A 25679-nucleotide genomic window follows, 5' to 3' on the forward strand; every position below is an offset into this window, starting at 1 on the left:
ATCAGTCTTCATGAGACGAATGATGTCGTGCAAGGATTGACACAATGTAAATGAGGATTGGAACAAAATAAATTCCAAATGCCTTATTTACGGCGATCCCTCCCAAGCAAAGCGCGGGAATGAAGCTGGAAGAAAGAGAAATGATGAAGAAGTCAAACCAGTGTGCAGAACCCCTCAGTCAATTGACGATGGTTCTCGCTGTGCATCCCACAGAATGGTCGAGGTCAGTCAGTCGCATGAGCAAGGGTACCGGCATTATGAAAACCCTGCGGAGGAATAGTGTCACCCATTCATGATTCAGAAAGACTGTGGCACAACCATGCAAAAATAATTGTGGCGGGAAAATGCTGGACTGGGATTGAGGAGAGATTTGTTAAACCGACTGGAAAGGTCGCGGCCAGTCATCGAACTAAAGACATATTCCCTTCTCCTCCGTCCAATCTGGGAAAGGTCACACCACACCCACGTAATTCGAAGGATGACTGGTTAGATTTCAATTTTTTGGTTGCTCCAGTGTCGCCCGCGCGCAGGATCCTGGGATGTCGCATCCATGCCCGCTTATCATCCCGTGCACGAAATATTCCTTGCCGCTTGATCCACCGAACGCGAGTTGTTCTGTTTTTGCTTCTTTTTGTGATAAATCTGGAAGAATCCAACTCATAGAGCTCCCATTGAGTGACGAGACTGCTGGTGGTTTCCAAGGTGCATAGGGACCTTGGAGCCGGCTTCAGGGCCATCCCGGGCTGGCACCAACAGGCCCTTTTCAGACTTAGCGGACAAGCCTCGAGCTGCGGCAGTTAACGCTATTCCGAGTGCGGCTAGTGCAGCGCCAGAATTGGCTGCGAGTGGGACTCGGATCCGCGTTCCGAGACGCCGCTCCTTGGCATCCCTTTCGGCCTTCGCAGCTCCTATGAATTATTGAGACGCCTTACTTCGTACAGCGTCGGGAGACTTGGGATACCCAGTTCCACGGGCCCTGAAGAAATTGGATTTGTTTTGGGATCCTAGGAGTTGCAGGATTGTGATCTTATCCTGGGTATCACAGTGTCTGAGTCGAGCTTCCGATTCGTCACTCATGCACTTTCAATCGTCCCAGTCCCGACAATCTCTCGACAGCTCCCTTGCTCGGGGAAGTTTGTGACTAACTCATATGTCTGTCGTTCCTGCGGGTGGGATACGGGTGGCTCCAACTGTTGGATGAAGTCATGAGAGAAGTTGAAGAAATATGGAGCTTCGGAGAGAGTTTTCAATAAAATAAACCCAGTCGTTCATGGGTATCGTGGCAAGTGAACTTTTTGTCAGATTATATCCGGTTATATCTCCCTCTGGTCTTGAATTGATCCAAAGTGGATGTGAAGATGGAGTCTCGTGAATTTACTCTTCGACTCCATCCGTTTCCTGCGATTCTTTTATCTAAAATTGGTGCAAATCCTGAAAATTGAGTTTCTCTTGCTCATGGCATCGTGATGTCAAACAGTGATCAGGATATCCTACTGCCACCTCTTTTGCCCATCAGTCCTAACGATAATAGCGGATATGTTGTCGTTACAAGCGTTCTTCTCATAATATTGACCCTGCTGGTGGTCGGAGTAGCGTTTGTTTCACGAACCAAAATCGTCGGCCGGCTTTTGATGAGTGACTGGCTCCTGTCCCTGGCGACAGTACGATGCCTTCCTTTTGCTTTTAACCACCGGTGGTATCGACTAATCACTATTATTGAGCTAGATAATATTTCTTGTCGAAGGTGTGTGTATGAGATATGCCTGCTTGAATGGACTTGGGCGCCATAGGAACGCTCTTAGTGGCGCTTCCTTTGAACAGTACAGTAAAGTATTCTCAATTGCCCCCCTTTGAATACCTGTCCAGCGGCTCATTGGGAGAAAGTAGCATCTTTATGCCAGTCAGATTCTCGCACATGTCTCCTTGACATGCACCAAGCTGTCTATGGTCGTTCTTATCATCTCCATCAAGCCATTCCATAAATTTCTCCTCGCATGCTATGGGGTGTTGGGGTTTATCTGCCTTTGGGGCATTATTGGCGTTTTCACCCTTTCATTCCAATGTGATCGGCCAAGGCCCTGGGACTTTACACCAGGCCGGTGTTTGAATCAACAAGCCCTATATGTTAGCCTTGGTGTTGGCAGCGTCATCATCGACGTTGCGACTGTCATCTTGCCCTGTTTCATTGTATGGAGAGTGCAGCTTTCCTTTAAGAAACGCATGACAGTCGCTGCTCTTTTCGGAACCCGAATATTGTATGGATTGCCCTCGTCACTCCCTGGGAGATGTAGCACCACCCTGCTTACCATCCCAAACAGTGTCGCAGTATTCACTGCAATATCCTTGGCCAAAATACAACCTTTTTTCAAGTCTAACCCTACCGATCAACCATGGCACGCTGTCACACCATCGATATGGCTTCAAGTCAACCTGTGCCTCTCCATCGTCACCGCCAGTATTCCTGGCCTCAAACGCGTCCTTGCTGATCTCCGAACGGGACTTATGGCCGGTGCCATCCCCGAATTCTATGAACTCTCCGTCTCCGGTGGTGCAGGCCAGAGTTATACTTCCGGCACCCACAGTGGAAGCTCAAACCCTAGAACCGGTGTCAAAAGGGAACATCCCTGTGAAAACCTCCTTCACTCTGCAAACGACGACTCGCGGATTGGGAAATATGCTTCATACGGTCACAATAGTAAGATAAACGACCCGAGAAAGTCGAAGGACCGGCGGAAGACAGGGTTAATGAGTAGGGGGAATAATGAACGGAGGAGCCCCAGCGCGGAAAATTTGACTGACAATGGTATTATTCAAACTAGGGAGTACGAAGTAAGGTATGAAAGCAGTCGAGATGAGGGAAAGAGAGCCAAGTTGCTCGCCAGTCAGTGAAAAATGGAGCTGTGTGTAATTCGGCATGATGTTCGAAGAATTCGGTCATATTGTTAGGATAAATTCGGCTAGGCCAAAAGGGGGGAGTGATGACCTGGTGCTTGATGATAAGAAAGTTGTAAAGGATGAAATCCATTAGTCAGGGTATTCTTCACTGTAGATGGACTCATTCAGATGTCCACAATGCAATATTCACACGAAGAAAAGTTTCAAGGCAAAAAATATGTAAGAAACATGCAGCCAGGTGAACCCTTAAAAGACAATAAGAGCAAGGTCATCTTCAATAAGACTAAAAAGAAAACATGTTTGCATATGGCACATTGAAAACAACTCAGAAAAGAATATATGTTATTGCTTTGCCTTCCTGGATATTCCATGACCTTGAAGGAACTAAGGTCCCGTTCAAGCAATCGGTTCGAAGTCTCGAGCATAACTTTGGCCCTATCCGGGTTTTCCTAATTCTTAGGTGGACGGAGGTAAGAACAAATCACAGAAATGAAAGAGATAGGAAAGACTCACTTTCGACACAGTTTGGAAGGCTTCGAAGCTGGTATGCGTTTAGAATGCAATGGGGTCCCTACGGCGACTGGAACCGCCGGGAGGACCGCCTGGGCCACCAGGACCACCGGGACCACCGGGAGGACCGCCTGGGCCACCAGGACCACCAGGACCACCAGGACCGCCGGGAGGACCGCCTGGGCCACCAGGACCACCAGGACCACCAGGACCGCCGGGAGGACCGCCTGGGCCACCAGGACCATCAGGAGGACCACATGGAGGACATTCTGGGGGGCCATCGGGAGGACCGTCTGGAGGACCACATGGAGGACATTCTGGGGGACCATCGGGAGGACCGTCTGGAGGACCACATGGAGGACATTCTGGGGGACCATCGGGAGGTCCGTCTGGAGGCCCATCTGGAGGACCACATGGGGGACATTCTGGGGGACCACCGGGAGGACCACCGGGACCACCGGGAGGACCGCCTGGGCCACCAGGACCACCAGGACCACCGGGAGGACCACCGGGACCACCGGGAGGACCGCCTGGGCCACCAGGACCACCAGGACCACCGGGAGGACCGCCTGGGCCACCAGGAGGACCACCAGGACCACCAGGACCACCAGGAGGACCGCCTGGGCCACCAGGACCGCCGGGAGGACCGCCGGGACCACCAGGAGGACCACCAGGACCGCCTGGGCCACCAGGACCGCCGGGAGGACCGCCGGGACCACCAGGAGGACCACCAGGACCACCAGGACCACCTGGACCGCCGGGAGGACCACCGGGACCGCCGGGAGGACCGCCTGGGCCACCAGGACCATCAGGAGGGCCACATGGAGGACATTCTGGAGGCCCATCTGGAGGACCACATGGAGGACATTCTGGGGGACCATCGGGAGGACCGTCTGGAGGCCCATCGGGAGGACCGTCTGGAGGACCACATGGAGGACACTCTGGGGGTCCATCGGGTGGACCGTCGGGAGGGCCACATGGAGGGCAATCTGGAGGAGGCGTACCCTGAGCGACTCGTCTGACAAGGCTGTAATCTGAAGAAGTGTGCGAAGTAGGTGCCGAGATGGCCCCGATAGCCAGCAGGGCCATCACAACAAGTTGAAACTGCATGATGGAAAAAGAGCCGCAGCTAAAAGATCAAAGGATAATGGCAAAGAAGAAAGAGAAGCAAATGTATTTAGGCCGTCCTCATGTACTATCGTTTGCTTGGTTGTTTCGTCCTGGCAGGCTCAAGTTGGAGGGAGAAAGAAGGCTCCTTATATGAGTTTCGACAGCGCTTCGGAGTTGAGAGGAGGGAAATCAGATGGCAGTGAAACAAGGATGTCCTTGCTAGCATTCAAAGATAAATGAGGTTGAATGCCGGTTAAGAGGTGATCAGGCCATGACTCTGCCTGCGGGGTTGGCTTCAACCCCTCTCTCATCCATCAAAGGTGGAATAGTCGAAGCCAAATCCAGGTCTTGTTAACGCGCTTGAAAGACCCATTGCGAGCTTCATACCCCTGATCCCATAGGCTTGATGGTGACGAATGCAAGCTTCTCTTCCCATTAGGCCCTACCAAATGTCGATCAAGGATATCAAAGCAATGGGGAAATCGACATTCAAGTGAGGTGCTGAAAAGCACGCGAAACATTGTTCTTCTGGGATCATGATTGAGTAAAGGACGGAATGTCTTCAGGGAAACCAATGATTTGAAACGAATGGCACCAGGTCATCCTATCGCTCTCGACTTCAACGTGAAACAGTGCTGATGCCCTCTGGATATGTTGTCAGTAGTGATGCGCTCAGCCTGCGGAGCAAAATTGCTTTTCGGGTTAATTATTTCCCTGCCCGGAGAGAGAATGCAAAGTACCTTTCTTTGCTTCGCGTCTTCTGTATCCTTAAATCTCGCCTAATCAACAGATCGCCCTTACAGGGGCTAGTAACCTCTGACGATCGCTGCGAGATGTTTATCGTTGACTTGTTTGGTGAACACTGAAGGGCGACGTTGAGGTTAACACGTGACGCCGAGTCTTCCCCAAGTTGGCGCTAACTAGAAACGGATAGTGTCCTAGAACTTGGACTCCTTAGTCATGCTGTCTAAACATCTTTCCCTCCTTTTTCACCCCTTGACATAAGGAAGCATTCGTCAGTCGGGAGTATGTGAAGAGAGAAGATACGTAGGTCGATTATGGGTTTCAGGCCGTTGGTAGGTGTTTCCAAAAGGCGAATTATTTCTCTTCACAGGATAGAAAAACGAGCATGCCTCCTCCGCATCTAGCCACTTGCCTTTGGCTCAAAACAACGGCGATCAGATTTTCGTGGTCAATCGGACGTTTCAGCTGCTGAATTAGCTTTAGCTCGATCTCGTTCCTTGGGAATTGGCTGCTGATCTTCCACATTCATCATCTGATCCAGTGCGCGACAAGCAGTTGGTTTTGAGAGCTTATAAGAACCAAGGTGACCAAGGACACCACCAAGCTTTCAATCACGCATATGAAAGGTGCGCGAGAATACTTGGGTTAGGCCTGCCAGAACAACAAGCATGAGAACTGTGAAACAACGGAATCATCCCGCTCACGCTTCAATCCACGCCACTTTGGCGTAAGCTCGCTGGGGGACCCTGCCTTAAGTTTTCTCCCGGGATCCCGATCCTTCATTCAAGGACGCTCTTGTTGAAGGGTATTCGACGGCATGAAATTTCCTATTTTCCTTCGATTGCTTCCCATTTGACTGCAATCTTCCCTTATGATATCCTCGTGTGTGTACGCGTCAAAAGTAGCCGAAAAGATTCCACAGCACACATTGCACACACATCCATGTGCACATACTCCGTACATACATCGGGAATCAAATATAAACGGCCCGCTGGGGGAGCGGGGTTAGATCCTGATGTTAAAAGCATACACAGCCTCAGAAGGAGCCATTGGGAGAACCTCGTGTCTTTTCATGCCTACGAAGTCATTGGAAAGAAATATCAAATCTAGACGGAGTTGACCGGGAAATTCCATTGGCCTCATAAGTCACATATATAATGTATGTCCTCCGTACGGAGTATGCCTGTACAGTACATACATACATTGTGAGATGAAACCCTTTTTTGAACCCCCCGCCACCTGGGTTGCCGCATGGCTTCCATTGGCATAGATAAGCACAGCATAAGGAGCGGAAAATCCTGGCTAATTCTCGATCCGCGTAACCTCTCTCCCGCGGCGGATATTTCAACACCATAAGATACAATATAAGAACGGAGGACTCCGTAGACCGTGAGGTTTTACTATATCCCGTCAACGTGATGTGTCACTCAGCCCTAGACAGGCTACCGCCCCCCAAAAACTCAAAGCTTCACCTGGAATCGAGGATGGGTTCTGATTCTCTCCCCATATTTAAGCAGAAAAAAAGGGATCGGGGCCAGGGCTAACGCAATGAACGCTAGCAAACTCGTTCCCCACCCTATGCCCAAGGTTTCATACAACCTGGTCCCCGCTAGGGGTAGCGTCGCGGCGACGATGGATCGAAGAACGATGTTGGCGGAGATGGCACTTGCGGAGTAGATTGTGTATGTATCGATCAGATATGCCATAATCGAAAAAAAGTAGCATAACGTTCCGGCCCCGATGAGCGCCGTGCCAAAGATTGGAACAACCCAATGCAAACGGTACATCGCGGTCCAGCCATAAAATAAGTAGCCCAGTGGCAAGATTATGGCACCCAACGCGAGCGGCGGAAGACGCCATTCTGGCTTTGGATGACCATTGGCATTGGCCCTTTTCATTCGAGCGATGTATCGGTCAGAAAATAATGCTGCAATGATTTGTGTTACCACGTATCCTATGCCGATGCCTATATATACCAGACCGATCGAAGACGGCTTAAAGCCGTATTGATTTCCAAAGACGAAGGTAAAAGTCGTGAAAAGAAAGTAGCTATAACCATATGAGATGGTAATTTTGAGTGCCATGAGAAAGACAATCGGCGAGAAGAGAAGTAGCTTGGTAGGGCGGAGGATTGCCATCTTAAAGAGATACCCAGGGGTTTCGCCTTTATCATATTTCGTGGTAAGCTCCATGTTTCCAGTTTCTTGTCTTAGCTGGGAGGCTTTGCGGCCCAAGATGACCGGAGCATAGGTTTCGCGCAGTAGCAATAGTGATATAATGGTGAGTGTTCCACTCTTGTCATCATCAATGACAGCACACGGTTTCAGCGTCGGGGGCTATTAGAACATACTGCAATTGTCATCATCCAAAATACCCAACGCCATCCAGTGCTATCAGTCATAAAGCCGCCTACAATTGGCCCTGAAACAAGGAGTCAGCTTACGAGCACAGCGTTTCACATCATGGTTGACTTCGCACCAACTACCGGGCCCTACCGTATCGATCAGCAGATAAAAGCATAGAGTTCGCTCATTTTATTAGACAGGACCCAAATAACTCAGACTAAAATATACGCACCATCAAGGGCCCCATACCCCACACACTCAAAGCGACTCCCCGCCTTTCCAATGGGATCAGATCAGCTATTGTTCCACCGCTCAGAGAAAGCGATGGACATCCAGCTAGTCCCATAAAAAACCGAAATACAATTAGCATGGTCAAATTGCTACTGAGAGCGCAAGCCATTGAGGAGAGGGTAAGAAATAAGTTGGAAGCGTGGTATAGTGGATTCCTCCCATACAACTCGCTTAATGGGGGCAAGACCAGCGGACCAACAGCCCAACCAATGGCAAAAACAGAGACAGTGAAGCTGGAGAGAGCACCGCTGTCTATGTTGAATTCATGCATCACCTCGGGGACGCTGGGTGCGAAGACCGTTGATCCAAAAGCGCTACCGAGATGGGTTATTGAGAATTCCGCTTCTAGGCAAATTTTTCACGTACTTGAGAAAGGTAACGACAGAAACTATTGTAATCGTCATCCATCTTCGAACGGAAGACCAGTTTATGGGATTTTGGGGGTCATCTGGTCCATCCCAGTCAACAATATTGGATTTTTCAGGAGTTCTCTGCAAAGACTCTTGCGCTGGTATTTCTGAGGTTATTTCACTTCCATGGGAAGTCTGGGGATGAGATCCTGTTTCAACGTCTGCGGCATTTACCGTCATAATGCCAGCTAAAGAAAGACACCAAACGAAGCGTTGTAGCAAACCAGCGAGAACATTCAAAGATATGCGGTGCAGATTGCGGCACCATTGCGCCTTTTATATTCAACCCGCGGTCTCCAGGACTCCCGGAGGAGGCCGTAATTGGAGAAGGGGTAGCGGAGAGCGGAAGGGCAGGGGAGCACCTGTTCCAGGCGTAGGGCCTCGTTATCGCCCGTATCCCATATGACGATCTACAAAGGTCTCGATGACTCCTGTGTCCAGGGTGAAGTCCTCTGACATCTCACAGGGTAGTTCTGAATTTCAGGCTGTGTAACACAATATAGAGCAGCATTTTGGTAATTGAAAGTTAGACTCTGGCTGTCCAACACTGTTTCTGAAAACTAGGAACTTGCTCATGGAGTTGTCAAGCTCAGACTGTTGATACAATATGCGAGCAGAGGTTAATCTGTGTGCGGATATATCGCACGAAAGTTTCAACACGGTGTAACAGATGCAGGCTCAAGCTGCTTTGCTCACAAGCTAAGTCGCTGCTCACTGTTGCCCTTGATGAAGGGAAAAAAAAAAAAATTCTTTTCTCCATGCGGGTTGTCTTAATCAATTAGACATTGAAAAGCACTCCATAGAAGCCCATTTCCTGTATTGATTTCCATTAAGGTGAAGGAACTCTTGGGGCAATGAAATATTGTGCATAACGTTACCCGACCAAAATTGGGTGACCCAGCGAAAAATCCAATCTTAGCTGGGGACGAGAGAACGGGCCTGTAATGCATCCACATGTTGGAATCTGTCGAGTTGCAGCTTGAAAAATATGTAGCGAGCGCAACCATGCGGAATCTCCTCTGCTGGCCACAACGAAGAAAGAAAACTGAGAACCACCCCCGTCGGATGGTGTATCACAATTATAAAGTTATCCTGGAAGCTCCGCACGCATCGCAATTCTCCGGAATTACGCCTCCGCTGCAGGTTCCGCGGTCCTCCGGCTATACGGGAATTGAGGCCATTCAGGCTGGCGGGTGGTGGCAGCTGCCTTGCATTTTATGGCAAGACAAAGCCTAATGAGAGCATCGCAGTCTGGAAGCCTATCAGATTGGTCACATCCCTGCTTCAATCCCGAGGATGTGGGAGGATTGACTGTCTTTAAATCCTCGAGGGCTGAACCGATGATTTCAAGCCGGCTCGCGGACGCTGTTGGTGTGAGGGTGCAGAATCCGCGGCATTCACGTCAAGGGCTTCACGATTAGACTTTAAAAGCGGGAACCCTTACCAATAAAACGTCATAAAGAGAGGAGCTCGGGATGCAAGGCTGACCGGCATGTGCTATGTACATAACCACATATATTGCAGGTCGCCTGCAGTTTCATTGACTGCCTTTCCCCGGAATCACGGAGCTCTCTCTGCGAGCCGTCGTTAGACGTCTGCAGGTGGAATACAGCGCCAAAGTCGGGGAAGTCCTTTCTCGTGTCTCATTATTAGCATCATTTGCGACGATGGCTGGAGTGGTGTGAACTTGGTGGAGTGATGTAACTGTATGAATGTACTGCGTGTATATCCGGGTGTTTCGACAGTCAAAGGCACTGCTGGGAAAGGTTCAGCGAGGGGCTCAGGTGCGTGGAGCCCTCGCTGTGCCAGTGACCAACAGACTGTCGCTCACGAACTCACCATTCGTCAGCCTTACGAAGAGTTTACCGGGTTAGAAAACTCAAACACGCTGACGATGTCGATGAGAGGAGAAAAGAGGGTCCATCCCGAGCCACGCTACATAGCTGCAAAGTTCGCGGGCTGATCGGGCTCACCGTCCCTCGGCGCTTCGTCGTCCAGCTGTCGGGTGTGAAACCGCTGTTGGCAGCCCGGCCTATGGCATCGCAAAGATAGGCGCTATTTGAATGGCAGTGGCCTTCAAATAACTAGCGCAATTCAGCGGCTCCAGACCGGTCCCGCTGAATGGCGCGTTGGTGAAGGACTCGTCGTTCTCGCGCTACTATTCTTCTTTTCCCCCTCCCCAAATTTGCCCAGGTCCACACGTTTATTATTATCTGCATACCTACTTACAAAAAGTATGCATGCATGTATGTATGTATGTATGTGCTCCGTTTCTGTGCCTGTCGTGACGACGCACTACGCCACTCGACGGCCTCAGCTGCATCCTTGACGGGCTGGCAGTCCACTAGTTGGTTAATCGGTTAGCTTGCCAACCTCGCAGAACCCTGTCGGCTGCAGCAGAAGCGACGCTGCCTGCCAACTGCGATCCGTTTCCATGACTAAGGCGGTCATAAGCCTTTGCGTTGCCCGTCAGATCCAGGGACGTTTTCCTTTCCTCACGGCTGGAATGGAAGAGACACCCTCTCTCGCCTGTTGAACTCCCGTCCCCCCTCTCTTTCTCCTGACGATGGGCATCCCTTATCACTGATTGATCCGCCTCAGTTACTCAAAGATTCGCTCGTTAGCCCCGCTTCGCAACTTCTGTACCTCCATCCACCCAGGACGCTCCCATCGTCTCTCGTTTCTTTCAGATGCCAATGCCGTGACGCTGAACAAAGATGGGTTCCCATCGTTATTCAGAACTTGGACGCAGCCTGGGAATATTTGGTGACCAGCTGCCATGGTACTGGAAGCTCTTCGCAAGCGGTTCAGCATGGCTGCTTTTGGCTGGGTACGTGTCCAAAGGATTCGGCGTAATTGCGGACAGCAAGACACCTCTGATGGGCCATTGCTTACCAACCTTTCAGGTTCTTGATTTTCCCTCTTTCTATGGATTACGAGAATTCGGATTTAGGAGGAAATAGACAAGCATTGATTGCGGTATCTCTGGCCCTGGTTGTCGTCGCATCGATTAACTGCGTAATATATTGTGTGAGATGGAGAAAGGCCTATGAGCTCGTGGATTCTATCTTTTTGTATGCACCCCCTACCCATGCTGCTTCATCTGGAAAGTGACATTTAACTTGATTTTTCCCAGGGCTTACCTCGGCTCAAGTATCACCGGTCTGTTAAATCTCGTCTTGAATACCGTCCTTCGAAGTCTGCCCCTCGACACTTTGGCCATCGCCGCCATCGTTATATGCTCCATTTTCACAGTCGGATGCGCTATAGCCGTCCTCTATCATTGGCGTGATGAGTTCTCAGCGTCCGGACTCAAAAGGAAGCGGCGACGGCGCAGAGACCACCGCCTCGATGACACCGAGCTGCAGAGACGACAACTGCTCAAACTGCTCTCGAAGAACTCTGATCGAGCACCCAGTCCAGATGTGACTCAAAACACCTTCAGGATTGATATTCCTGATCCTACCGTTGAGAGGGATGAAGAATCAAACGCCATGCCGCAGCAACCATCCGAATTTCCCCTCGCACGGCCACTTCCAACAACCAGCTATAACCTAAAGAGGCATACCATATCGTCCATTCGTTCATCTACTCCCGACAGCGTGAAGAAATACAGCCCTGTCGACTCGGATCAGTCCCGCCAACCCAAATATCCAATTGCCGAATTGGGCGACCTCTAACAGCTTAATGCTGGGTCTTGTGAAACTTGAGCACTTCCATTTTTTTTCATTGCTGCGGGGCGGATTCCCTTAAACATTGATAATAATATATAAAGAGGCTAGCCGGTATTTATTCGGTTCATAGTTTCTAGACATTTAGGATTGATTTTACCAGCGGTGCTCGGAGCCTGGAGACATGTGGATCCGATGTATAACTGCTTATTGACCAACTTGTGCAGAAACAGGATTCTTAACCTGTTTATGAATTTTTGGGCATCTGGCTTTCCGCCATTTATGGGATATGAATTGCGTCTGTTTAACTGTCAACAGCACAAAACCTAAATAAGACTGTGGGAATTCTTTACAATAGTACCCCCGCAGATTTTACTTTTTTCTGGGGTCCAAGTTACGGGAGCCAGGAGCATTGTTTAATTCATCAGTCATCGTGTACTATGATATGCTTATGCACAATAGGGGTTGATGGTTTTTCCATTCGCGCGACCGGTGTACAAAGGTGCTTACTTCAAGAATGCACCGTTCGTTTTTGCGATCTGCTCATCATAGTATCCTTGGAACGCCAGCCAACCTTTCTCTGGCCCCCCGACTTGTTTTGCTGTAATTTCAGCCTCCTCTTTATTGATCATGATCTTCTTATACCCAGATCCATTTGCCGCCGCATCTGCCAACAATTGTGCGTGGCAAGTTTTATCCAAGCTGATGAACCAAAATGCCGCCTCATCCACACTCTCTCCAACAGTCAACAGCCCGTGATTCTGCAAAATCACGGCCTTCCCGTCACCCAACGCCTTCGCAATACGAATTCCCTCCTCTCGATCGAGCACTACGCCGCCAAAATTGTCGTACACTGCGTGGGATTTATAGAAGCGGAGAGCATCTTGTGTCATCATATCCAACTCCCTTCCAAACACCGAAAATGCCTTTCCATGCACACTGTGGGCGTGACAGGCAGCATTGACATTTGGCCGCGCCTTATGGATCTCGGAGTGGATAGAGAATGCTGCCGAGTTGATGGGCTCATCGCCGATGACAACCTCTCCGTCTTCGTTGACCAAAATGAGATCAGAGACGCATATTTGAGAAAAGTGCTGTGAAAGCGGATTCAACCCTACAGCTCGATGCGGTTATTATGCGACTTACTTCTCTGCCTAAGGAGGCCATTGGGGAAAAGAGACAAATCGCATACAAAAATGATCCGTCAGTATTGGATCTCGCACTGAAATATGCCCTGCCACACCCTCGTCGAAACCGCGATCTGCGAATACTCGAAATGCAGCTGCTAGATGCTGCTTGCGATATAGACGCTCGTCTTCGAGGGTGTCGAACTTGGGATAGGTTCTGATACGGAGCTGTTTGCCCGCGACTGTCCGGTTGTTCATCTGAACTTGCTCGATTACTTGTCCGTGCTCATTGCTCTGAGTAGGGTTGGCGTCATCGGCGTGGCCCTGCTTTTGGGGAACGGGGGATGCTGCAGGTGCCTCAACGACGGAGGGCGCCATCTTGTTCCTTTGTTTGTGGTTTTCCTTTCCTTTACTCTTAGTTTGGCGTTATGCTTTTCCCCTTGTATCCTTGTTTGTGTAATTCCGGGTTCCTATATATACCAAAATGCCATGCGGTCGGGGTTTCAATATGGGATGAGATGAATTTGGCACAATAAGTACTGCTAGCACCAAACTGGACAACTACGAATCAACGTCGTGTGACGCAACAACTCGGCCCGGAATTTAGCCCCGGGTGATGAGGGCTGAGCCGGCAAGCCGCGCTGTGTTCTGAAATTGTAGACAAAAGAACAACAGCCTCCGTAAGATTCTTGATATTTCCACTACAATCCCGACTTGTAGGGTAGACTTATGGGATGTCCCATATGCGCTCGGAGCATCACCGCCTCTAAGATGTTCTTGATTATCTTATCCACACAGATGTGCTTGGGGCAGGAACCCGGAACGGGTCCTCAGATGAGCTTACTAGTCGATATGCCGGCGTCCGCGAAGTGGACTAACCAGGTAGTTTACTCCGCAGTGACAGTTCAAAACTAGGGAATCGGCAAAATCCCACTTCAGCAAATAGCCGCAATGCCGATTTATCTCGTTAATCGGCATATGACCATGGCTCTCGCCCTGTTCTAACGGGCAATCTCTCCGAGCTCAGTGGGGGTTGGAGCTGCATGGGAAGGATTCCCGAAACTACGGCACTTATTTCGGGATTGCCGATCTTTGGCTACATAATATTGTCCATCCAGGATTCTCAGAATTAAGAGATTTCAGAGGAAACCCCATCGAGCTTGCCGAAAGACGGGAAAACCGCATATGGATTGACGTTGGAAAGGAAGAAATTGATCAATCCGCCTTAACGTAGCTTTAGAAGGAAAAATTGAAATAGGAGGGGGCTGATGCCAGTGGTCCAGGAAGAAGCTAAAGAAGAAAGGATAAGCATATCAAGAGCACTCCGTAAGATGAGAGCCTGTTTCCTGCAGCTATTTAGGCCCTGACGATGATCCCAAGTTGAAACTCCACAGTCTAGAGTGGAGAACCAACCAACTTTGAAAGAAGCTTATATCTAACCTTGAAGTCGCGACCGGAACCACGGGGAGCGGTATATCATTTCCATGCATCATGCCACAATTTCTACCTTTAGAAGGCTGAAAAATAGTTGGCGCAAGGAAAAATGAAGTCTGAAGTTTGGGATTTCGACGGGCCCACGTAGGTAGCAAGGCGCTGCCGCATTTTGGATACCCAGGCTTGTATTCTCTCCCTGGCTTCATACCTTCAACCGTCGCATATCCATATTGCTTGAAAGCACAAACCTTGCTTCTCTCCCCTTTTTGAGTTTTCTTTGTGCCTGGAAGCGGCCGGTTAATTATAATTGTGAACTCTGACTTGCAACCATCCGAGGTTACCCTACATTGCCGTTCCTCAAGCTCAACTACGTCAGAGATCTTTCCAGCTAGTTAGCTAACTCAGACAATACTCAACACGAATAGACAGAGAGGCAAGTGGATTCAATTTAGATGTACATAGATGCATTTCAATGGAAAATGACATTCTATGCACTCACGATGAAACTGATCAGATCCATTCTTGTGGCATGCATCATGCTATTCCTCACATACACATTGTGCCACTGGAAATTTATGAAAGGTGGTTCTCCGTGGGGCGGTTATGCAGATTTAAGATATCTAAGCTAACAGCCCTGTTTGGAAATGGCTTTCTAGATACACCCAGCTATAGAGAGAGTAATATCCACAAGGCTTTGGTAGCAGCAAAGACGAAGGCAGAAGACATACGGTGGATCCATGATACCTGCTCAGAATTGTACGTTCATGCCTCCAGCGCCAATATCCCCATTCTCTCCTTTTGCTTACCTGGCTTATATCACTAGAAACCACACAGCGTTTATCTATACGACCGAGACGCCGCCCGAGAGTGACTTATTGATCCCGCGATCGGCTAGAGGCCGCGAGGCAGCCGCTTACCTATCTTTCATCATTGATTATTACCACGAACTCCCTGCATATTCGATCTTCATTCACGCCAATCAAGAGCAATGGCACAATGACCTCTTTGGACCCAGAACCCGAGACGTTCTCCGACATCTCCGCTACGAGGCTGTCGATGCTCAAGGATATGTTAATCTGCGCTGCATGGAAAATCCCGGATGCCCAATCAGCGCAAATCCACTGAATCCCACACAAAACGATATTAGTCGAGACGATGTGCGGGCGCATCTGGCGGAGATCTATATGGACTTGTTTGCCGTTCCTCGCGAAAATGTGCCGAAACATATTGGTGGAGTCTGCTGTGCACAGTTCGCCGTTAGTCGGAAACAAATTCTGAGGAGGCCAAGGACGGACTATGAACGGATGCTGAGATGGGTTGCAGAGACGCAGACAACAGATGATTTTGGTGTAGGTTGGGTGATGGAGAAAGTGTGGCATATCGTCTTCGGCATGGAGGCTATTTAGTAAGTACATAAGCTTCCCTCGTCCCTGAGAGTCTGTCCCATCGACATCAACATCGACTCATAACCAGGGCTGTTAACTCATCAAATCAACAGCTGTCCACAATACAACCAATGTCGCTGTGATAATTATGGGTGGTGCGGGCCACTGCAGTCCGGCGATATACTAACGCCAGTAGCAGCGGCAAGGAATTGAACTCCGTTCTGAGGCGGAGGGGTGACGGTCTTGTAAACCGCCACTGCATGACTGTCATAGCCACCGACCCCAACTATCCCTTGGCCTGAAAGCAGAAAAAAGACACTCGAGAGGCCGAGTTTGGAGGTGAGAACGTATTATGGATAACTGAACACACCCCCCAGGCGATTGGCCTTTTTTGCCCAGGTGGTCTGAGAGCACGACAGAGCAGCGGAATAACCACGGCCCGAAAACTGACTAATACTTACTGGCGTTGGCGCGAATCCGCCGGGCTGGCCCTGAGGCTGAACCTCGGCATCACTGAAAACCGCCAGAGCAGCCTTGACAGGACGCTGGGAGCGCTTCTGCAAACTGCTCTTTGATCTTTCACTACGCTCTTCGATAGGTGCAAATGGCGATTGCCTTTACTATGTAGTTTGCGCCCGTTTGACTGTCCGTGAAGCCTCCCATCCTGACTGTATATTAACCCGAGGAACATACAGTTTTACGGCATATCCGAGCCGTAAATTCGGCAACGCCTCCAGAGCATAATGAACGGGTCAAGGTTGACCCCGCAAGCCGAATGGCTCGACTCTTCTTGAGAGCTGCTAGGCCGAGCTTGTTCCACGATGCCTTGCCCGAGCACCAGACTTTTATCACATTCTCCCTCCCCGTTGACTTACGGATCCTTTTGCTGTATTCCCAGTTTCTCAAACGATCTTATAGACTCAGTGTACAGCTCCGAATAGAGCTACCCTTGAGTTTCACAATGGCAGCAGCACAGCAAGAAGTCAAACTCCGAAACTTTGACAGCATCTTTTCCCTCGAGGGCAAGGTTGCAGTCGTCACCGGTGGCTCTCGAGGTTTGGGATTACACTCTGCGAGCGGGTTTGTTGCTATCTCCATACAGAGCTCTTTCCCTCCCGTCTGTAGCTCTTTTCATACTGATTCGCGTTAAGTCTCCTCCAAGCGGGCTGCTCCAAAGTCTACATTACTTCACGCAAAGCGAAGGCATGCGAAGAAGCTGTTGCCGCTTTGAATGCCCTGCCAAACAAGCGTCCGGGTGCCCAGGCCATCTCGATCCCTGCAGACAGCTCCAAGTTATCAGAGATCGAGCGACTAGTTGCCGAAGTAAAGAAAACAACTGACCATGTCGACATCCTGTTTGCCAACGCCGGAGCCACTTGGGGAGAGAAGTTCGAGACACATCCCGAGCCAGCGTTCCAGAAGGTCATGGATCTGAACGTCAAGAGCGTTTTCTACTGTGTGCAGAAGTAGGCCTCTCTGATCCCCGGCCTTATCTCCTTGGTTGAACTAACAAAGATCCTAGATTCGCTCCTCTCCTCGAGGCTCGTGCCACTGTTGAAGATCCCTCCCGTGTCATCATTACAGCCTCCGTGGCCGGAATAATGGTCGGTAGCATGGGGAATAACGCCACCTTCAGTTACTCCGTTTCCAAAGCCGCCGCCATCCATCTCGCCAAGAACCTTGCTGTCGCCCTGGGACCACGGCACATCCTGTCAAATGCAATTGCACCGGGGTTTTATCCGTCCAAAATGGCCAACGAACTCATGAAGATCCAGGGGGGGAAGGATAAATTGGCAGAGCATAGCCCTAATAAGAAGTTGGGCGAGCCTGAGGATATTGCCGGCCTAGTGGTGTTCTTGTCGAGCAGAGCAGCCAGCCATATTAACGGAGCCTGTATTACGACGGATGGTGGCGCGCATTTGAAGGGGCGGATGTAAATATAGGACGAATACTGTCTTGATATCTCCAGGTACATACACCCATTACTATTTGGAAGTAGATTAGACGAATACCCTATATCTCGAGGCTATCCGCCGCCCTCCCATCGGTATAGACGTATATATACTAGTAAGATTGAATCGCATCTTTGATACGGTTATATATAAATATTTGATAAACCTCAGCTGTCACGAAGTGTCATAGGTGCCGGGTTTCACAGCTTTACCGGGGTAGATTTTGAACCATTCAGGGCCTTGTCAATCAAATCCATGGCATGATATAAGTCGTAGTCATGCAATTTGGGCGTCAATACTTGAATGCTGAGTGGTGAATTAAGGTAGACGCGTCGGTTCACAGTATTTGAATTCCCTGGAGTTGAAAAGATTGTTAGGATACGGGCAAGAGCTAAGAGATACAGGAGGATTCAAGAACATACACAGCTCTCTGTTTCTCTTATCCCAACTTGTCAAAATCTTAGAGTCCATCTCCTTTCCCAAGTCCAGGTCTGCTTCGTTGAAATTCCGCACCGGAATTGTACCAGCCGGATAGTCCAACAGAACCCAGCTCGATGTATAACCGACAGCGTTATATCTGTCCAGCTCTGGGACTGGATGCGGAGCTACGGGATGGATGATCGCATCGACCTTTCTTGTCTGATCTGCACCCCTCGTCCACATCTCCATCATGGCTTTCTCGATTTCTTCTCTCTTGGCTTGGAGGTCGAATACCTGTGCCAATGTCTTCGGTTTTCCTCGTTTGGTTTTGCCCTGGAGCCAAGGAATGAGACTCTCGCCTGTATTCTCGATAAGATCGACCATGAAACCGCCTCCGTCAACCGCCATCAGCGCATTGGCGAGGCTTTGGCAGTCACCAAGTGCTTTTGGAACTGGAATTTCCACGACTTCAACGCCTTGAACGCCGGCAAGCTTCTGGGCGACTTCATCAAGTAATTTAGCAATTGGTGGAAGCGGAGGAATACGGCCATCAGAACGCAGAATTCCAATGGTGAATTTCCGCGGCTCGCCTTCTCCTAATGCATGCGTTTCACTCGCCCATTTCCCGGGGATACAATCTACACCCCATAATTCTGATCGTGGAACAATCTCTTTCATCACAACGTCGATGTCGGACATGGATCGTGCAATCGGCCCAGCCACGGCTTGGATCGATGTCCTCCCTCTGCCTAGCACCATGGCACTTTCTTGGCCGCCAAAAGGAACTCGTCCATTGCTAGGTTTGAATCCATATATTCCGTTACACATTGCCGGAATACGGATACTGCCGCCAATATCAGTGCCCATTCCAACCATAGAGCCTCGCATGGCTACGAGGGCACCTTCACCACCCGAGCTTCCTCCTGCCGTAAGTTGGCGATTCAACGGGTTCAGGGTTCGGCCAAAAAGATTGTTTACGCTGTCCAAAGCCGCAAGGGTTTGGGGAATGTTGGTTTTCGTAATGATAACTGCTCCGAGAGAGTATAAAAGGTCCACCAAAGGTGCATTCTTCTTAGCAGGCTTGAATGCAAGACTGGCCAAGCCGGTGGTGGAGTCAACTCCCTCAACATCAAATGTGTCTTTGACTGAAACAACAAGGCCATGCAAAGGGCCATAAGGCTTTCCGGTTCGCTTGAGATGAGCGTCAAGGAAAGATGCACGCTTCAGGGCCGAGTCGAAGAGAGGCTCGGTGAGGCACCGCGTGAGTTGGTGAGCTATGGCCGCACGCTGTCATCGAACATTAGACCATATCTGTATAGTTCCAAAATTCGGGAAGGTATATTATAATGCCAATGGATGCCAGCGACTGGCATAGAGTCTATATAGCTCATCGTCTTCTACCTACCTTACAAAAGGCCTCGCACACCTCCGTGACCGTCAGTCGTCCAGAGGCCATCTCCCCCAGTAGCCCTTTGACATCCCACTTCTCAGTGATCTCCAATTGCTTTGTGCTTAAAAGCCTGCACTGTCTCGGGATATCCATGACATTAATGGCATCATATTTCGTGTTTGCAACCGACTCTTCAGGCGAATGCATCCCAGCAGGGATCCATTTGGCTGGAAGGCGCCATTCTTTGGGTATCTTTGAGTCGAGCTGGGCTAGCTTCTGGCGCGAGATCTCCTTGAACGCTGGTTCAGTGGACATGGTGGGAAGATAGAACCGACTTCGTTAGATAAGTTTAAGGGTAAAATATTGGGAGTGATGCTCAACGTGCGGTTGTGACCTAGTCAAGCTGGATGCAATGTCTATTGTATCACTGTCAACCACGGAACTAACTGGGACAGCTACAATGCATGTCCGAAAAATTGACAGATATGAATGGCGAAGATGAAGCTTCCATCATCCGAACGGGCTTTTTGGAGCTTCCCCATCTTCGAGGATCTCCTCTGCGGGGAAAAGCACTGGGCGATCGATTCGCCGAGGTCCCTTCTTTTTAGGCTTCGGCTTTTCAACAGCACACACCAATTGCCACGTACTTCCACGCGCGTCCAGTCTAACCGAAGGCCCTTCACTTTGAGTGAGTGGCTTTTGGTAGGTAAACCAGTGGCTATAACTCAACTCACTCTCAACAGACTGTGCTACTTCAACTGCCATTCAGCGATGAACAGCTGCTTTGTGCTACGCAGTCCGTGTGTGGCTAGCGATTACTGGTCAATGAGTTCGAATTCTTCGTACCTTTCATTTTGACTACAGAGTCAACATGGCGATGCAATTAAAATTTCCCAGTCTGCGTTCTTTCAGGCTCGGAAATTTTCCCTACCTAATACCTCGAAATATCTCTTCCAAACGCCCAATTGGACATCCAGGAATACAGAATTCTTAACCTGTTTCTCCAACTCAAACTCATAGTTAAATATGCTCCTTTCCATATTAACCACGCTGTGCGGCCCTTGATACCCTTGGGAAGGTGTTCGCTGCTTGGAATCTGCATTAAAGCCTTCGAGCTCCCAAGATACGCAATCATGCCAAAGTTGTTGAACGAAAAGCCCGGTTCTTGGCCAATACCTCCTTTATTGAGCCGTTTTGCTAGCCAGCACGCTTCTTGATTAGTGGCCTGTGCTGTTGCAGGAGGAGAATCGCTTTCCAGCATGCAGTTGTCACCCAGGGCGAAGACATCTTGCATCACAGCCCTTCTACCGTCTTCGGACTCGAGCTGGACGCGCAAATGGTTATCAACGAGAAGAGCTCCGGTTTTAGGAGCTTTTTTTATTTTCCAAGCGACCGACTTTGGATCATTAGGAGAAGTATGGCCGGGTTGAACGAGCGCTGAGAATGTCGGGAATTGCTCCAGTGGGCCCAAAGAATCGTTGACAAACTTATTCATCTCGTTTCCGGTGGCCCAAACACACATTCCCACGCCTTCTTCTCCTCCTTCCTTCGTTTTAAGTGTCAAGCAGCCCTTTGGATCCATCTCAGGGGCCGGATCCTTGTGCGGCTCACCCCATCGAAGCTCTTGGATATGGTGATTGGTTTTCACCTCCACACCTTCTCTGCTCATGACGGTCATTGCATAATCCGACAGCGTCTTATCAAACATACTGAGAACTTTTGGAGCCACGTCGTACAAGGTAATACGAGTGCTATCTTTCAGTGTAGGATAAATTTGGAACATATCGTCGTGTAGAAAATCGCAAAGTGCAGCGGCCAATTCGGTTCCAGTGGGGCCAGCGCCCACAATTGCAAAGTGCAATAGGTTCTTTCGCAACTCGAAACTCGTTGTGGGCATGACAGCTAACTCGAAGCATTCTCGCACCCGTCTCTTCACTCGTTTAGCGTCACCTATGTCCTTGAAGAACATTGCATTTTGTCTCACTCCTGGTGTGTTGAACGTACGACTAACACAGCCAACGGCGATAACCAGTTTATCGTACGGTACCTCGAATACCTGACCCGCTTCCCACTTTCGCAGGGCTTCCTTTCCCCGAAGGTTCCCAATCTGTGGCCCCTGATCTGTCTCCCTTTCGGATCGTTCCACACGTGGCGATTCTGTCACCCCGCTTTTGACAACGCAAGCCTCAACCATAACAGTTTTCTTGTTGAAGTCCACACTCCGAGCAGCAGCCTGTATATAATGAACCTGACTCTTCCGATCACGAACGGGCTCCACAATCTCAGAAAAGTTGAGGGAGCCGGCAGCGGCGTCTGTCAGAAGTGGAGTGAAAACAAAATACGAGCGAGGGGAAACGACGGTCGGATAGAACTTAGAAGGGGACAGTCGCCTCGAGAGCGTATAGCCTCCCCATCCTGAACCGAGTATCACCACTCGCTCTCGATCGGGGGCAGAACCGGGGTCAGCTGTCGACCCCTTGGACGTAATGTGGCGCTTGAAAATAGGTCCGATAGGTTGAATCTTGACATTTGTAGGGGATAGGTAACGGTCTTTCCATGTAGACCCAATTTTGAGCTTTGCACCGACAGTTTGGCGTGTCGCCCGAGGAAATCGAGAGCAGCCCAGCTCCATGCTCAGTCCAACAGCAAACACTACAAACTATATGATGGCAGATTAGCGCGATAAAAAAGTATGGGACTCAGGAATGCCTAGACTGCAATATAGGATCGGCAACACGTTAAGAGGATTGTCATTTCAACGGCAAAACATGCCTTATTCGCCATGCCCTCATCGTCAAAGCTGACGAGTCAGAGCTTCAGATTTGCAGCCACGCAGCCCCCGTTGTTGCTAGCTAGTCCGCAGATATCTTCATTCTCCCCTAATAGGCTATCAATAATCCTTAACGCACTTTGAATCGCATCCATTGCCGTGTTTCCGCCGTCTTAATTTTCGGGAAGATTGCTTCGGAGTCGATCCGGAGGGAGGCAGCTGGATATCGGGATGACGTCACAGGCACAAAAAGTTGGGACGACGCCAATCGGGGACAGCTCAAGGTCGTGGGGTTCAACCGCTATTTTGCCGGGCAGGAAGGGAAAAGCCTCGAGAGCTTGAGACTCCAGCCTAAGCAAAGGGAAGATCCGAGCTAACCGCAGTGGAAACATGCCGATCACCGAGCTAATGTGTACCGAAAGCTCAGAGCTGCGAGCATCCAGGCCTTGGATGATGGCGCTCGGAGTGCGTTATTTACAATGCAGACACTCCCTGAGTCATCTTTGAAAATAAGCAATGAGCATTATGATAGTTACCACTGGGGCTCGGCGCCCGAGAATTCCAAAGTCCCCATTTATATTTTCAACAAGTCGCAGCACTCAGCACGCAATCAAAATCCAATTATCGAGGAAGACGTTCGGAAAATACCGTCCTTCACTTCATCCCGGCCCTTTGCCTCGCCTCAACGCCGGCCTTCAAGGGGTTATCTCCGTTTTCGTCATAAGATCATATGTCGGGATTGTGGCTGTCAATGACCTGAACCTTCCTTGCTCCCTTTTCTTCCGGACATAGGCTCTACACTCGGCCTCTATCGTGGACCAATCGGTAGCCGACTTTGTGCCTTTTTTTTCATATTAACCGCGTGTTTAACAACTTCAGTTAGCAACCTTACTCAGGACATTGTCTCTTGCCAGCTGCGCAATAGCATGTGCAGCCCATGTTCGGCATCTCCAATTTGGGTCCTAACGCAGAATTAGACACAAATTATCGGGTATGGTATGTGTGGACCCACATCCTGCACCACCGGCACGGTTCTGAGGGAGTTCTCGAGTTCTTGCCGTGATTTCTCAGATTTCCCTATAAGAACCCTACAAAGAAGCCTGGCCGTTTTAACCTTCCTGAGCTGATTTTGGTCGTACCGCCAGGTTTGCTGCATGGTACCGTCGCGCATAAGGATGGTGTTCGTTACGTGGTATCTTACCGTCCGGTCATCACCGTCGGGGTCATTCTTCGGAGAAAGGAAGAAAGCCCAGTGATACCTGATGGCGGTTAAACGTGGAATTGACTCATCAGGGTTGGAGTCACCAACGTGTCTGGGCGCTCATGGGCATAAAGTGCGACGTAAAGCCGATCCTTGTTTGAAGGCATTATATTGAGTCCGAAATAAGGGAGTATTCAGTAAAGGACAAAACATTAATCCCGAAAAAGCCAGAAATCGCCGCTCTATATTAAGATCGCCTTCCAGTCAGCCAGCGAGCCTTTCGTCCGGGAAGTCAGGACCTACCTATATTCGCATTCCGTCAGGCCTTAGGAACCCCGACCATGTTTATAAGATGACCTTGTTCAAAAGGACCCATACCCTAGGACAATATATGGTTCGCCCAACTCAAACGCCCGACTGCTGAGGGCTCGATCGGACTCAGAAGCACACATGACACAAAGCCGTATGTACGGGGTATGCCGGGCCAAGATAAATCCTTGGCCCGTCATCCTCAAGTTTCAGAGACCGAGCGAAAGCTAAACGGTCAATTTCCCCAGGTTTACGACTCATCGAGCGTGGAGGGTGCGCCTCCCGGGTCATGGTCAAACATGTGTGGTTGCGGATAACAGAGGTTCGTACCGCAAAAAGAAAATAAGGATAACCAGTGCTTTCCATCCCATGACCGCGCCATTACGTCAGGGTGTATTCTGAGAACGGAGTTGACTACCCATATATTCCATTCATATCTGCACCGTAGACACACAATTTTACAATTATCTTCGACTGCCTTGCCCTTTCATCTCATTGGCCCGCAGACCAAATGAGAGAAGCAACCGGTCAACACTCTTATTCTCAGCCATCGATGCGGGAGGAGATGATGCCAAGCCACTTTTCTTGATTCCTAACGGGGAACTAAGGATATGGGGCCGAGCGCATCTGTCCGTCAAGTCAAGAGAGGTGGGTGCGCAAAGTCCCGCTTTTAGCCCCAGTACCCTACTGGTGGTCACAGGCAGCCACAGATGCTGCCGACCTGGCATCAGGCCAGAGTAGGTATCCGAAAAGAAACGGGTTGAAACCGCCCTCTTTTCAACCTCTTCCGCGAAATAATCTCATCCGAGTTCGTTCCATCTTCAGCTCCTCGGGAAAAGGATCCAGGAATGTAGCAATATCGTCCCTTAAATCCGACGCGTCCCAGAATGCATCCCAGGTCATTGTATATTCCCAATAATCCGGCAGCCAACCAGCCGATTCCCAGTCAATGATACCCGTTATCTTCCCATCAAGGTAGTGCACATGGCGTAAAGAAAGGTCTCCATGAGTACACTTGATATCGTAATCTCGTCTGTCTTGCATAGTTATCAACTTGTCGCATTCTTCATGACCTGATGGAAGTTCTGCCTTGAGTCGCATCGCTTTGTGAAGTTCGGCGACGCCTCCAAAAGGGCCGCAGGGCTCGTCGCAAATCCGATCGTCTTCCAGAGGACCGTAGGCTATGGAGCCAACTTTTCCAGGCTGTGGCGGCTCAAGCGCACGCAGTTGATCGACGTAGCCTCGCAGCTGAGCGAGAGCGTTTTGCTTCTCTACTTGAGATAGTTGGCGAATCACGTTCTGGAGGGGGACGCCGGAACATCGAGTCATCAGGATATAAGTAGTTCCATCACGTACTTGGAAAACTGTGACGAGCTTAGGGACCGGGATCGTTGTATTTTTTGAGATGAAGTCAATGGCGCATGCTTCGGAATATACCTCAGTCGAGCCATACTTGACGATGAGGTTCGGGGTTATTAGTATTACTCGTGGAGCCAGGCGAGGCCTATAGCGTCGGAGAATTCGCACGGTGCGCGGCAAGAAGAGCTTGTAGATCGAGGCTCTACTTAGGAAGGGCAGCAAGCGCTTCGGATTCTTCCGAAGCTCTGCATCATTGCGCATGGAGGTGCGATAAGTCTGGTGCATGTAACTTTTGTTCAACGCTATAAACCGGGTTAGGACTGAGAACTTATCCCTGCTCACAGCACTGTCGATTG

At 49.8% G+C, this 25679-nt stretch overlaps 12 protein-coding genes across 12 annotated transcripts; 5 read left to right on the forward strand and 7 right to left on the reverse strand.

Annotated features, from left to right (window-relative positions):
* Positions 1 to 657: 657 nt before the first annotated feature.
* On the reverse strand, positions 658 to 1077 carry CIMG_11060 (uncharacterized protein; the record flags this gene model as incomplete). Its single annotated transcript, XM_012358220.1, has 2 exons — positions 658 to 908; positions 933 to 1077. The coding sequence occupies 2 exons, from the start codon at positions 1075 to 1077 to the stop codon at positions 658 to 660; spliced, it is 396 nt and encodes a 131-aa protein (XP_012213643.1).
* Positions 1078 to 1287: 210 nt separating this feature from the next.
* Positions 1288 to 2889, forward strand: CIMG_03147 (uncharacterized protein; the record flags this gene model as incomplete). The annotated part of the gene is made up of 4 exons (XM_001243705.2): positions 1288 to 1661; positions 1726 to 1830; positions 1888 to 2255; positions 2319 to 2889. The coding sequence occupies exons 1-4, from the start codon at positions 1467 to 1469 to the stop codon at positions 2887 to 2889; spliced, it is 1239 nt and encodes a 412-aa protein (XP_001243706.2). The 5' UTR covers positions 1288 to 1466.
* Positions 2890 to 3191: 302 nt separating this feature from the next.
* On the forward strand, positions 3192 to 4651 carry CIMG_13683 (uncharacterized protein; the record flags this gene model as incomplete). Its single annotated transcript, XM_001243706.2, has 2 exons — positions 3192 to 3365; positions 3420 to 4651. 2 exons carry the CDS (start codon positions 3192 to 3194, stop codon positions 4425 to 4427), a joined length of 1182 nt encoding a protein of 393 aa, XP_001243707.1. The 3' UTR covers positions 4428 to 4651.
* A 2068-nt stretch (positions 4652 to 6719) lies between these two features.
* On the reverse strand, positions 6720 to 8485 carry CIMG_03149 (multidrug resistance protein; the record flags this gene model as incomplete). Its single annotated transcript, XM_001243707.2, has 5 exons — positions 6720 to 7553; positions 7610 to 7680; positions 7738 to 7750; positions 7837 to 8209; positions 8262 to 8485. The coding sequence occupies 5 exons, from the start codon at positions 8483 to 8485 to the stop codon at positions 6720 to 6722; spliced, it is 1515 nt and encodes a 504-aa protein (XP_001243708.2).
* A 2121-nt stretch (positions 8486 to 10606) lies between these two features.
* CIMG_03151 (uncharacterized protein) lies at positions 10607 to 12514 on the forward strand. Its single transcript, XM_001243709.2, has 3 exons — positions 10607 to 11135; positions 11212 to 11379; positions 11442 to 12514. The coding sequence occupies exons 1-3, from the start codon at positions 11023 to 11025 to the stop codon at positions 11983 to 11985; spliced, it is 825 nt and encodes a 274-aa protein (XP_001243710.1). The 5' UTR covers positions 10607 to 11022; the 3' UTR covers positions 11986 to 12514.
* Positions 11790 to 13683, reverse strand: CIMG_03152 (class II aldolase/adducin domain-containing protein). Its single transcript, XM_001243710.2, has 2 exons — positions 13169 to 13683; positions 11790 to 13090 (listed from the first exon to the last, which is right to left on the reverse strand). The coding sequence occupies exons 1-2, from the start codon at positions 13479 to 13481 to the stop codon at positions 12483 to 12485; spliced, it is 921 nt and encodes a 306-aa protein (XP_001243711.2). The 5' UTR covers positions 13482 to 13683; the 3' UTR covers positions 11790 to 12482.
* A 1333-nt stretch (positions 13684 to 15016) lies between these two features.
* Positions 15017 to 16135, forward strand: CIMG_03153 (uncharacterized protein; the record flags this gene model as incomplete). The annotated part of the gene is made up of 4 exons (XM_001243711.2): positions 15017 to 15119; positions 15194 to 15293; positions 15361 to 15942; positions 16036 to 16135. The coding sequence occupies 4 exons, from the start codon at positions 15017 to 15019 to the stop codon at positions 16133 to 16135; spliced, it is 885 nt and encodes a 294-aa protein (XP_001243712.2).
* A 638-nt stretch (positions 16136 to 16773) lies between these two features.
* Positions 16774 to 17970, forward strand: CIMG_03154 (3-oxoacyl-acyl-carrier-protein reductase). Its single transcript, XM_001243712.2, has 3 exons — positions 16774 to 17002; positions 17074 to 17388; positions 17445 to 17970. The coding sequence occupies exons 1-3, from the start codon at positions 16884 to 16886 to the stop codon at positions 17857 to 17859; spliced, it is 849 nt and encodes a 282-aa protein (XP_001243713.1). The 5' UTR covers positions 16774 to 16883; the 3' UTR covers positions 17860 to 17970.
* Positions 17888 to 19999, reverse strand: CIMG_03155 (fatty acid amide hydrolase; the record flags this gene model as incomplete). Its single annotated transcript, XM_001243713.2, has 3 exons — positions 17888 to 18229; positions 18297 to 19581; positions 19700 to 19999. 3 exons carry the CDS (start codon positions 19997 to 19999, stop codon positions 18075 to 18077), a joined length of 1740 nt encoding a protein of 579 aa, XP_001243714.2. The 3' UTR covers positions 17888 to 18074.
* Positions 20000 to 20499: 500 nt separating this feature from the next.
* Positions 20500 to 22751, reverse strand: CIMG_11064 (pyridine nucleotide-disulfide oxidoreductase). Its single transcript, XM_012358221.1, has 2 exons — positions 22457 to 22751; positions 20500 to 22336 (listed from the first exon to the last, which is right to left on the reverse strand). The coding sequence occupies exon 2, from the start codon at positions 22314 to 22316 to the stop codon at positions 20616 to 20618; it is 1701 nt and encodes a 566-aa protein (XP_012213644.1). The 5' UTR covers positions 22317 to 22336; positions 22457 to 22751; the 3' UTR covers positions 20500 to 20615.
* Positions 22752 to 23149: 398 nt separating this feature from the next.
* On the reverse strand, positions 23150 to 23822 carry CIMG_11065 (NADH dehydrogenase; the record flags this gene model as incomplete). The annotated part of the gene is made up of 4 exons (XM_012358222.1): positions 23150 to 23295; positions 23347 to 23416; positions 23467 to 23713; positions 23764 to 23822. 4 exons carry the CDS (start codon positions 23820 to 23822, stop codon positions 23150 to 23152), a joined length of 522 nt encoding a protein of 173 aa, XP_012213645.1.
* Positions 23823 to 24741: 919 nt separating this feature from the next.
* Positions 24742 to 25584, reverse strand: CIMG_03157 (uncharacterized protein; the record flags this gene model as incomplete). The annotated part of the gene is made up of 1 exon (XM_001243715.2): positions 24742 to 25584. One exon carries the CDS (start codon positions 25582 to 25584, stop codon positions 24742 to 24744), a length of 843 nt encoding a protein of 280 aa, XP_001243716.2.
* Between the last annotated feature and the right edge of the window lie 95 nt (positions 25585 to 25679).

The sequence above is a fragment of the Coccidioides immitis genome, assembly GCF_000149335.2.
Source record: "Coccidioides immitis RS genomic scaffold supercont3.6, whole genome shotgun sequence".
Classification (NCBI taxonomy): domain Eukaryota; kingdom Fungi; phylum Ascomycota; class Eurotiomycetes; order Onygenales; family Onygenaceae; genus Coccidioides; species Coccidioides immitis.